This window comes from Tamandua tetradactyla, chromosome 6 (assembly GCF_023851605.1).
Source record: "Tamandua tetradactyla isolate mTamTet1 chromosome 6, mTamTet1.pri, whole genome shotgun sequence".
Taxonomy (NCBI): Eukaryota; Metazoa; Chordata; class Mammalia; order Pilosa; family Myrmecophagidae; genus Tamandua; species Tamandua tetradactyla.
Window position 1 is genome coordinate 58,967,202 of NC_135332.1, and position 12,992 is coordinate 58,980,193.

Here is a 12,992-nt window from a genome sequence, read left to right on the forward strand (position 1 = left end):
TACAAAGCAAGAAAATTATATTGATGATTGCCATGAACAAAATAGCATAAAGGAAGAGACACTTCACCAAAGAAGATATAGGAATTGTAAATAAGCACATAAAGGATGTGAAATGTCATTAGTCATTAGGGATATGGAAATCGAAACCTAAATGAGATACTACAGTATCCCCATTATTATGGGCTAAAATTAAAAAGACTGATCAGGTGAGGAGAAGCTAGAACTTTCCAACACTGCTCGTGGACATGTGAAATGGTACAACCATTTTGGATAATGGATTGCAGCTTCTTAAAAAGCTAAAATGCGCTTATCATATGAGCCAGACATTTCACTCCTAGGCATTTACTCGAGAGGGAAGAAAGCATAGGTCCACACAAAGACTTGTCCATGAATGTTCACAGCAGATTTATTTATTATAACTCCAAACACCTCAAATGTCCACTGATAGGTGAAGGCTATGGCCATACAATGAAGTATGACTTGGCAATCAAAAGGAATGAGCTACCAATACACACAACAGCGTGGCTGAATCTCAAAATAATTGTGCTGAGTGAAAGAGGCAAGACCCCCAAAAGGACCCCACTATTTGACTTCATTTACATAAAATTCTAGAAAAATGTAGCCAAATCTAATGTGACAGTGGTTCCCTGTGGATGAGTGGTAAAAGAGAGGGATTAAAAAAGGGCGTGAAAAAACTTTGGAGATGATGGATATGTTCACTATTTTGATTGGGGTGATGATTTCATGGCTATATAAAGATGTCAAAAGTAACCAGATTTTACATTTTAAATATGTGTAGTTTATGAATGTTAACTGTACCTCAGTAATGCTCTTTTAAAAACATTTTTAAATTGTAAAACATATATACAGATAAAAAAAGAAAAAGCAATAATTTTCAAAGAACACTTCAACAAGTAGTTACAGACCAATTTCAGAGTCTATATGGGCTGCCGTTCCACTATTTCAGGATTTTCCTTCTAGCTGCTCCAAAACACTGGAGGCTAGAAGAAATATCAATATAGTGATTTAGCAGTCATACTCGTTTGTTAAATCCTATTTTCTCTGTTATACCTCCTCCTTCTCCTTTGATCATTCTCCCATTCTATAGGGATCTTTAGGCAATGCCTGTTCTGACTTTTTTCGTGTTGAGAAAGGGTGTCATCACTAAAGGATAGGGGGATGTAGTTAGTTGATAATCTTGGAGAAGCTGATCCCTCTGGGTTTAAGGACTTATCTGCCCTAGGAACCCTCTGAAAGTTACAGGTTCCAGGAAAACAAACTTAGTGCATGAAACTTTTATAGAGTCTCAGTTTGTCAATAATGCCCTTTTAAAAAAATTGGTTGAAAATCCACAAAAATATAAACATATGGGAATGTGATAGAGTGACTATAGGTGATGGTAGATTAGATGTTTAGAGATGAACCCTCAGAGGCGGTGACTTTGAATTGAGAGCTGAATAACAAGAAATGAGCCATGTGTGGATCTGGGGGGCAGGGAGGAGAGTGTTTCAGGCAGAGGGAATAGTAAGTGCCAAGCTTTTACAGCGGGAACGGATGGGCTTGGCATTTTCAAACAACAGAAGGAAGCCAAGTGTGGCAAGAGTGAGCAAGGGGATGAGGGCAGGATGCTTGGTGCTGGCAGTTCACTGCCTCAGCACGGAGAGGGCCCGGGTGCCTGTGTCACAGAAGGCAGTGGGCATTCTCCAGGAGTACTTTCCTGCCAGGCAGTGGGTTGACCCCGGGGACCTCTGTCCTTGCCCCATGGGAAGCCAGAGACTCAGAACTCAGAGTCTCTAGTAGAGGTTGGGCAACCACAATGGAAATATGCTTGGCTATTGAGTGACCAAGCTCCTCAGTGATGAAGATTGCCTGGTGACAGTTGGACTGGTCAGAAACTATAGGTTAGAAGGACTTAGTAAAACCAAGGAGGAAAGACTGAGCTGTTGGGATGTCCCATATTTCATATGGCTCCTGGTCACGAAATGCTGTGTTTAAAGGGAAATGCTGCGTTTAAAGAGAAAGTCACCATTCCTGCAAGGATTAAGGCTGCGAGATGGGACCTGAGCAGCCTCGGTGGCATCACATGTTTTTAGGGTATGGTTGGGTATGGCAAGCATGGTGCACTTTCTGGTGTGTTTCTATAGCAAAATCTATTTCTTCATTTAGAAGCCATCAGGTGCATCCTTAATCATAATCTTCTAGTTAGAAGCAATAAATACACCAATTAGAGGTGTTAAAAACCACCAAACATCTAGTTACAAATTGAGGGTTCCTATCATGAACTTAACTGTTTAGACCATAGACCTAGTGGGAAATGCCTTGAATTCACAGGCAGGAGATTTGAATTCCTGCCCCAGCCCTGACCCCGAGGTGCTGTGTGACCGTGGGCCAGTTGTGCAGTTGAACTGCACTTCTAGCCTCTTTTCCGTGCTAAGAGTTCCTTGAAGCTCCCAAAAGGCCTTGTAAGACCCTGTTGGCAACAGTACCCAGGCCCATTCCCTCACTTTGATAGGAAATATTTGTTTTCTTTGGACTTTTCCCCAGCCTCTCAATAGCAACCCCCTGTGAATACGCACAAGCAAGTCGGACCCTGGGTTTCCTCCCAAGTTGCAGGGAGGAAAATGTTGGCAGGGCTCAGGGGCATGACAGTGGTGATGGAGCCAGCACGACGGGGGTCTGGGCACCTCTGGCCCTGAGTAGCTTGGCTGAGAGCAGAGCATCCTCTTGGCAAGTGTGGGGCATTCTCCTGGGGGGAAGCTGGGACTTTCCACCTTCCTGCGTTTTGCCCCATTCTTCTGTGGCCTCTGTTCCCTTGCTGTCTCAGTGTCCAGCACTGGCTGATTCTCCCCTGATCCTGCCTGAGAGGAGGCCAGGGGTCTGAGGAGCCAGAGCTGGACCTTGCATTGCAGATAGTCTGCTTGTGGCTCTGAACTCCCCAGTTTCCCAGAGAGTTCAGGTAGTGCAGGGATAATAATCCCATTCATAGGGGGCTCTAAGGCACAGAGGGTCAGTTCTCCTAGGGAATAAGGGTGCATTCCAGGTCTTCTCCTCCCATGGCTGGGCTTCTTCTGTGATCAAAAGCCTCCTGGTGGGGTGGAAGAAGTAGAAGAATGGAGAGTGACAGGTCCAATCCCAAGGATAGGAAAATGGGTGTTCTCTGGGGATTTCATCAAGGTTGTACCATTCATTGGTTGTCTGCTCTCTGGCTCCTCTTCTGCTAGATGGGGAGTGTAGAATTTATTTGCCTCATGGTTCGGAATGGAAAGATGTCACTGTGGGAAGGCAGGCATTTATTCTTGGGCAAAGGAGCCATCACAGAAACAAACCACAGACGTTTTTACTGACCCACCCAAGGAACCAGCTTCAGGGACTCGACTGAGCAGGGATCTCCACCACTTGAAGAAGAGAGAGTGGTGGTGATGGCTGGGTTAAACAATGAAAGTGAAGGTTAGTGAGCTTGTATCCCAGAAGCCCCAAGACAATGCATATTTAGGTCTTTGGAAAGATGGATGGTATTGGACAGGCCATCTGGAGAAGGGGACCCCACCCTTGGCTCCACGGGCTGAAGATGATGCCTTCCTGACAGGGGATCAGGAGATCCCCTGTCCCAGAGTCCTGCAGATCCAGGTGAGACAGAGGCAGGGAGGGAAGAAAGGCCTTACCAACTCTGGAAGTTGTGCTTCCAGGGGTATATCCAGGGTTTGCCAAGGATTGGAGTCACTTGGGGGTCACAGCCAGGGCTGCATCCGGAGCCAAAGCCAAGGCACTGGTGACTGTGGGTGAGTCTCATCCAGGGGCTCATTCTGGGGTGGGGACTGGATCTCAGTAGGAACAAAGTAGATGCTAAAACTCTGTTGGTTTCAGAGGTCACCAGCGATGAGAATTAGCGAGCAAGAAACAGTCACCAGAAGATGAAAAATAAAATCCTTAACCAGGACATTTATCCAAAATGAGCCTTTTGTGGGGGCCCTGCTGGGAGGCGTGCACTGCAAGGAGGGGAAGTAGAGCAGAGAGCAGTGGGTCTGGCCCCGCGGTTCCCCCGTTTTCATGAATGATCTCGAAAGGAGCGATTTCTGCCTCTGCTTCTGCGTGCTGTGTGTGTGTGTGTGTGTGTGTGTGTATGTGTGTGCGCACGCGTGTTCCTGCTGCCACTTAGGGGACAAACCCATTGTTGCCAGAGTGGAAGATCTGAAGGCTGAGTGTCAAAAGCAGGGGCAGGGGAGCGGCCCAGAGGGAGAGGGAGGCAGGGAGAGAAAGCACATCTGAGAGACTGGGGGAGGGGCAGCCTGAGAGATGGGGATGGGGGTAGGGGACAGGGAGAGGGAGAAAGCCAGGGAAAATACATAAAAGCAGAGAGAGGGAGAGGAAGCAAGAGAGACCCAGAGAGTGGGAGAGATGCAAACACACAGATAGCAAAAGAAACTCAGAGAGCTGAAAGGACAGTGATCCAGAAGGAGAGGGAGAAAACCCAGAGAGTAAGTAAAACCTGTATGGGAGAAGGGACCCAGAGAGAGAAAGAGAGACCCAAAGAGAGAGACAGAGATCAAGAAAGGGACATATCCACCCAGGGAAAATGAGAGACCTGGAGAGGGGAGAGGCAGATAGTGAGATGGGGAAAATGAGCAAGGGAGCTTGAATGAGATCCACGCAGAAGAAGGGATGGATGGGGCAGAGAATGCCTGAGAACCCGAGGGAGACGAAGAGAAGCACACACAGAGATGACAGATGAGATGCAGAGAGACAGAGGTGAATAGAAAAGGATCTGGAGAGACCAGGTGGAACAGGGCCACATGTAAAGCATGAGAGACATAGTGGTAGTCAGAGAGAAAGAGATATCGAATAGAAAGATAAAAAGACCACAGGCAAAAGATGGAGAAGGGGACATACCTGTAGTTAGGAAAGGGAGAGAAAGAGAACAAGGGCCAGACAAGAGAACAAGGGCCAGACGGACCCTACAGAAGGAGCGTCAGGGGTCTCAAAACCTCCCATGCACCCAGAAGAGGGTTTATCGTGTTGTAGACAAAATGGGAGCCAGGAAGTGCTGAATAGCTACGGCATACTCCATACCAGGCCAGGACCCAGCTCTCTTACTGTGTCAGAGTTAGTTACTATTGTATTTTCCACAAAAATGGATTGCTACAGGATGAAGGACTTGTCCCACACAGTACACAGTAGGCTCTCAGGCATTCATTCATTTTTGACTAGAAAGAAAAGTGAGTGTTGGGGCATAACACCACATGATGCTGATGCTGGTAATGGTGGTAATGGTGGTGGTGATGGTGGAGGTGATGATGATGGTGGTGTTAGTGGTGGTGGTGCCGGTGATGGTGATGGTGGAGGTGGAGGTGATGGTGGTGGTGGAGGTGATGGTGGTGGTGGTGGAGGTGATGGTGATGGTGGAGGTGGAGGTGATGGTGATGGTGGAGGTGATGGTGGTGGTGATGATGGTGGTGGAGGTGGAGGTGATGGTGGTGGTGGAGGTGATGGTGGTGGTGGTGGAGGTGATGGTGGTGGAGGTGGAGGTGATGGTGGTGGAGGTGGAGGTGATGGTGATGGTGGAGGTGGAGGTGATGGTGGTGGTGGTGGAGGTGATGGTGATGCTGGTGGTGATGGTGGAGGTGACAGTAATACCATCTTCATCATCTTGCAATATTATCTCTGTGCTCTTACTGTGTGCTAAGCAGTCTGGTAAATGCTTTACCTGAATTTTCTTGTCGGTTCTTTGATGTAGGTACTTTTTATGATATCACTTCATAGATGAGGAAGCCAAGGCTCATAAAGCTGAAATTACTTTCCCAACGTCATAAAGCCAGCAGATGGAAGGTCCAGGATTGCAAATAGTCAATCTAACACTAGAATTGAGCTCTTAACCCCTTCAGAATTATGCTTCCCAAGAATAATATTACATTATATGTGTTCACAGTATCTTGGTTTATGTGGTTCTTTCAAATTTACTCTATCATTTGGCTATGCATCAGTATTCTAGAAAGAGTTATTGGGCCAGAGTTGTTTTTTGGGTTTAAGGAATGAGAAACCAGGAGCAGTGGATGAAGGACATGTACAAAGGCATAAAGCCTGCTTGTAGCAGATTTTGTATTGGAACCCAATTCAGGGCTCTTACCAGAACACAATTCACATATCAATGCCTGTGACACCCCAGATGGTATGTGCCAGGCTCAAGAAATTGTGTCTGTGGTGCTTGGCCAGAGTGTTGGGAAGCCAGTATATGGTGTCCAGGTAGGCCATCAGGAGGGAGGTTTTAAGGACCCATGAAGCAATATATCTGTGTTTGAATCCTGGCTCTAGCCAGTGACCTTGGGCAAATTACTTAACCACTCTGTGCCTTACTTTCCTTGTCTATTAAATGGAAATAATAATAATCAGATATTTCTATGCTGTTATGAAAATTAAAGGAGTTAATATTTGTAAAGTACTTATAACTGTCATAAAGGTTTGATAAGTGTTGTTAAATAGGTGAAATAAAGAGGTCTCCCAGGCAGAAATAGGGAAAGGACCCCTGAGAACTACAGTGATTCAGAACGCTGGACAGCTCCCAAACTTCGGCTCCACCATATTGGTCCAGCTGTTCTGTAAAGTTCTTTGGTAGTGAAAGGGACCTCACTCCTTTCATGGAGCTTGGGGATTCTCCTCAACACCCTTTCCCCCCATATTTTATTGAGATATATTCATTTATTATATATTCCATACAAATTTAACAATTAATATCTCACAGTATCATCACTTAGTTGTACGATCATCATCACACTCTAAAAAGACTATTTTCATTACTCCAGAAAGAAAATTATAAGATAGACACAAAAAAGAAAACCTCAAACGCTCCATATCCCTTACCCCCGCCCCATTATTGATTCCTAGTATTGGTGTGGTACACCAGTTACTGTTGATGAAACAATTTTAAGGTATTACTGTTAGCTATAGTCTGTAACTTGCAATAGGTATTTTTTCCCCACGTACCACTCTATTATTAACTCTTTGTACCAGTGTTGTATATTTGTACCAGTTCATGCAAGTCTCAACACCATTTGATGTCTGATCTACGATGCAGGGCACACAAAACTGTTTATCAGGAAGGCCTATGGGGAGGAGAGAGATATTATTGAGGGAATGTCCCTTTCCAGAACCAGGGACAGCACCAAATGTGCCTTGTGGATAAGTGGAACCCAATGGCTTGTGTTCAGTGTGTTAGGGAATATGGCTCCACTCTTACAGTGGTCACTAAGCTCAGACTAGAAAGGGGTAAGATAGAGGTGGTGTAGAGGGGAGCAGTGGGGGAGAATGGAGGCATTAAGAGGTTCATAAGGTTGAGATATGGGATAAGGGATTTACACATTTAGAAGGTTTGCTTAGAGACAGAAGTTTTTATTCTTCTGGCTTCTTCAGAGCTGCTCCTGTCCTACTCAAATCCTGATGGCTACTGACTTCTTACGTGAAGAAATAATAATTGGCTCTCATCTATGCAGTACCTTCTGTCCACCAAGACGTTTATACCCATTATCTAATTTAATTTTCACAATAACTCTGCTATTGTATTAACACACATTGCCAGTGCCATTTTACTGATGGGAAAACTGAGGCTCAGAGAAGTCAAGCAACACATCCAGAGGAAAATTGCTAGTAGGTGGCAAGTTTTTATTCTTTCTTCCCAAACACACATTTCAAGAAATTCTGTCCTCACTGCTAGAAATGGAGCCTCCTATGGGTTTGTAGCCTCTCATGAATGCCTCCATATTACTTTCTTTTACTGAAACATGTGGAAGCCTAATAGGGTACAATAGAACAATTAAAATTTCTTGAATATCCAATACCTGTCCTTAATTAGAGACACTTTCAATAGTTGAAGTCTACTTCAACTCAAATGAAGAAATGGTTACTCCCTCACATATAAGCTCTCACTAGGACTATCCATATACAACTCTGTCTGCTCATACCCATTTCTTCTTCCCACAGAGGAGATTGCTGAAGGGAAGAATGCCATCCTCATTGGGATGAGCCAGTGGAATTCAAATGACCTGGTGGAGCAGATCGAGACTATGGGGAAACTGGAGGAGCATCAAGGTGAGATTCTGTTTCTCCAGTGACCATAGCATACATACGTGTGTGGGATGGAAGGTTGAAGTGCTAGTAATTTGGGGCTGGGACTTGGGTTTTCTATGAAGAGTCATTGATCTGGGCACTTCCTCTCCTGTTTTCCCTGAATTCTGAGCTGCAGAAATGCTCATGGGGACTTCTGTGGGGTTTTCTGTAGCAGAACAGCTCCAGAGTACTTCAAAAGATTCCATTGACTGTAGTATAACAACCACAGTAGCATGGGCCACTAATAGAAGGTGGCTGCATCCAAGCTTCTTGAACTGTGAGATCTGTGGGTTTGGAATCTACTGGAATTAGATTCTGTTGGAGGAGGCTTGGAGAAGGAACAAGAGCTGAGTTCTAGAGAGAGAAGGTTAGCAGTAGAGATCTGATTTCCTTTGGCTGAGTTGTTGAAGCAGTAATATGTGGTTGGGGCTTTTTATGGAAGGGAGTTTTGATCATGAGATTAATCAGTAAACAAAGCATGCTTATGCTTTTATGCATCCATCCGTCTGTCCATCTGACCATTTTGCCTCACTGGAATGCTCATTGAGTACCTATTATGTCTAAATCCTTGGCTGGGGGGTCAAAGGCGATTCGACTAAGGCCTCTGCTTTGAGGTGTGACACAATATGTCGGGAAATAATGGGATCAGACTTAAGATAAGAGTTGTTAGGGCTCAGAGTGGAGAAACAGGACTTTTGGGAGGAGGTAGGAGACAAGATCAAGGAAGGATTTCTGATAATGAAGCTGTGGAGCCCCAGCCTTTGAAAGGCAAATGGATGAAGGATATACCTGAGGAGGTCATAAAATCTGAGATGACATGTGGGGAGATGGAGGCTCAGAGTGGGACTGTATCTGATTAAGGCCACATTGGAGTGAGGAGCAGAGCCAGGGCTCATATCCCATCTAGGGTGCTAACCTCTGTGCTTGTGATCCTGAGGCCAGTTTTTTCTTTCCCTTCTCCCCACCCTACATGCTACTCTTGCTTTCTTTCTTCCGCATTATCTCTTCTTCTTCTTTGCTTGGCCCTGTCATTCCTTTCTCATGGTCTAGAAATGTCACTGACTGGGCAAAATTGTCCCATCAGAAGGTGTTTAGTGAGATAGTCCTGGCCTGGCCCAAGAGAATAGCCATCTTGTTGGTAGCTGTATGGCCTCTAGCCTCTGCTCCTTTTCTCAGCTCCCTATCCTGCCTCCTTGGTTCAGACCATCCTTATGCCAAGGCACACATCCTGAGAAATGGGCAGGCCAGGGATGATTGTCCCATTTTACAAATGAAGAACACAGTGCTCAGAGAAACTGCATCTTACTCAGGTTCCCCAAGTAGGTGGCAGCATCAAGCTGCTTATATTCCCAGTCTCTTGCCAGTCCAAGCTTTGTCTTCTAAACTTTCCCCTCCCTAGGAGAGTGGAGTAAGGCTAGGCAAAGTCAGGCCCAAGAAACCCAGAATCTTAAAGGGCTGCACCGCCCTACCTCCCACCCCACCATCACATCCACATGGACGGTGGGTTCTGAGTCCAGTCCTCAAGGCCAGGTCCAGAGATCTTTACTCAGTCTTCATAGCTACATATTGCAGAGGAGTCCTTTAGCTACTCTTACTTTCAATCCAGGACTCCTGGAGGGAGGCCAGAAGAAATAGTGGATTTCAGGTGCTGCCCCACAACCATGCTTGGTAGCCATGGAAAGACAAGCCCAAACTTATAATCACCACCCATCTGGCCATCCCTTCCCACCCCCACCTCCGCTTGTCTGCCAAGAATGTATGACTCAGACCCAGTGTGAGCTAAGGAGGAGGTGAGTGAAAGGCAGCATGAGCTGGAAGGGCAGGGGCGCTGGCAGTAGAGGGAAAGGGAGAAGGAAGCAAGGGAGGTCAATGGATCTGTGACTTTGGAGTCCAGGAGGTCTAGGTCTGAACTTTGGTCCTGCCACTTCATGGCTCTGTGGCCTGGGAAAATCACTATGCTTCTCTGAGCTTCAGTTTCTTCACCTTAGGGTAGGATTAGTGAAAAGATTATGAGGATTAAGTAAAATGATACTTGCAAAGTGCATTCAATAACAGGTAATCTGTACAATGATTGGAGAGGGAGAGAAGAGGGAGACATCTTGCACAGGTACAACTCTAACAAATGCTTCATGATGCACATGAGGGATTGAATTAGAAACAGTGTTTGCCTAAGTCTAGGAATTGATGATGTTTCCTCCCAGCATGGAATGAGGAGCAGGGAGGAGAGAAGAAAGAGGGAGTGACAAAGAGGAAACCAGCCAGGCTTCTAGCTCTCCCCCTGGGTCCCATTTTACTCTAGATTCATAATGTAAATTCCCACAATACAACAGAACACACAAATTAATTTCACTCATTTCAACAATCACTCATTAATTTCACCCATTAATTTCACTCATTTAAATAATCACTCATGGAGCCACCACAGAGGCCCAACCATGTGCAAAATGCAGGGGAAAGAAAGACTAGCAGGATGGAATTGTCACCCTTGGGGATCTCACAGAGAGCTGAAGAGACAGATCAGAGTCACAGGTTATAATGCAGCAATGCCAGCTGTGTAAGAAGCCTTAAGAGAGAGGCTCTGGGGAACATTTTGGGGGAGAGTGAGCTCAAAGAGCCTTCCTGGAAAAGGCTGCAAACAAAATGGATGGTGTAGGTAGAGCTGACACTCTTTCCTCCTTCAGCCTGCCTGCCTTTAAACACAGCTGTCACTTCATGTTTCATGCCCTAACTAATCATGTTTCCTCCATGGGTGTATTCAGTTTTTTCGGTGATTACTCCCAAGTCCATCTCCAGCCAAGAGTGTCTCCTGGGCTTTGGACTTGTATTTTCAGTAGCCTCCCGCTCACCTTGATCCGAATGACCTTGTCCTGGTTTGCCAGGCTGCTATGAAAAATACCATACTGTGATTGGCTTATCAACGGGAATTTATCAGCTCATGATTTGGAAGGCTAGAAGTCCTAACTTAAGGTGTCAATAAGGCCATGCTTTCTCCCCAGAGTCCTTTGTTGTTCTGGTACTAGCTTGCCTTGATCCTTGGAGTTCCTTGGCTTGCATCTCTGCCTTCTAGCTCATAGCAATTTCTCTCCCTCATGTGTCTGTTCTTCCAGTTTTCTGCTGTCTTCCTGCGCCTTCCTGTGTGGGCTTCACTTACTTACCTGAACATATTCAAATATACTGTTTGCAAATGGTTTGGCACCCACAGGAGTGTGAAGTAAAATTAAGAACATGTCCTTGTTAGGGTACACAATTCTATCACAGTCTGCTCTCTGGACCCCCAGAAGACATGTCCTTCACTTATGCAAAATACCTTCACTCTCTGTGTGACCCACCTTAATCAGGCTGGTTCTTAATCCTGTCACCAGAGTCCTTTATAAGTGGAATAGAATTCAGACACACAGAGAAAGCCACTGTAAGCAAGAAGCTCTCTCTGTGGATCTGTGAAACCTTGAAAACAAGTTACCTACTTCCAAATACAATGATGGGATAGGTATAGGATAGACATTCCCATTCCAGAAGGGAGAAATTAGAAGAACAGGGGTCACGGGTACCCAGCAAGTCTGAAACCCAGCAGGACAAACCCCATTGGATTCCAAGGTCTTTGAGTCACCTGTGGTTTGATGCATTGTTCTTTGGCTTGATGCAGTGGTAACTTCACCCAGTCCAAGCACTGAGCTATGCGCTCATGAATACCAGGGTTTAAGTCCCACCCTTTCCAAGCATTGTGATGTTGGCTAAACTCTCCCAACAGAGAGCAGACTGTGATAGAATTATGTACCCTAGCAAGGACATGTTCTTAATTTGGCACTCCTGTGGGTGCCAAACCATTTAGAAATAGTATATTTGAATATGAACATCAAGATAGAAGGCCTGCCTCCTCCAAGCGCCAAGACAGAAATTCCACCCCTTCTAAGTGCTGGGGTGGAGATCCTGCCCTACTCAAAGGCTGGGGTGGAAGCCTCTCTATTTTGGTCCAAGGAGATCTCTTTCATCGACACCTGTGCTTCCATGGTTCTGTTCTTGAAGTAATTTTTCCTCCATTCTGTTTCATCTCTGTCCCTTTCAGTCCAGGTTGGGAGTACTTCAGTTCATACAAAAAATTCTCAAAACCTTGTCAGTTTTGCATGCAGCTCGAGGGGATCCAAACCACTAGATAAAAGGGTTTTCCACAGATCTTTCTTAAACAAATACATTTCCAATCCTGACTTCCTCTGAGATGGCTGAGTGGATCCATGAGTTATATGCCTCATCTCCTTAGCAAGAGGGGGTTGAGCTAAATCCTTGCATGAAGTACTGTTTTCTGGAAATTCACTGCCTGGGAGCTCAGGGAGGGCCCTGATAGAGTCACTTCTGGCCCTAATCTGAGAACATACTATTTGGATACGCTGGGAATTTTCTAAACCCTCAGTTGCTGGTTCCTTTGTGCTTAGCAGCTCAGTCCTCAGTTTATCCCTTTCCTCTCTCATTGTAGAGAAAGACCAGGCTACACCTTCTACACTTAGTTTAAAAATCTTCTCAGCTAAATATCCAAGCCCTTTGCTCACAAGTTCTGACTTCCATCCACCATCATAATATAATTTTGCCCAGTTCCCTGCTACTTCATAACAAGCATTACCTTTCTTCCAGATTTCAGTAACACATTAATAATTTCTTACTAAGGCCTCATCAAGTACTTTTAACTTCCTCTATATTTCTACCAACATCATGCTTATGATGGAATATGTATTCTCTAAAATGATAGAAACTTTCGCTACAGCTTTCATTTATTTCTGAACCCTCACCAGAAATACTTTTAATATCCACAACTCTTCAAAGCAATCTGTGCTTTTTCTACCAAGCACCTCAGAATTAATTTACCATCTACCCATTACGCAATTCCAAAATCACTGCCACATTTTTAG

The 12,992-nt window shown here is 45.2% G+C and overlaps 1 protein-coding gene across 2 annotated transcripts in view; it reads left to right on the top strand.

The window, feature by feature from the left end:
• Positions 1 to 12,992, top strand: part of PITPNM3 (PITPNM family member 3) — a 128,028-nt gene that overhangs the window by 39,205 nt on the left and 75,831 nt on the right. For both annotated transcript variants that reach the window (XM_077165610.1, XM_077165609.1), the window contains exon 3: positions 7,969 to 8,076. In XM_077165610.1, the coding sequence (XP_077021725.1) occupies positions 7,969 to 8,076 (108 nt within the window). The remainder of the gene's footprint in view (positions 1 to 7,968; positions 8,077 to 12,992) is intronic.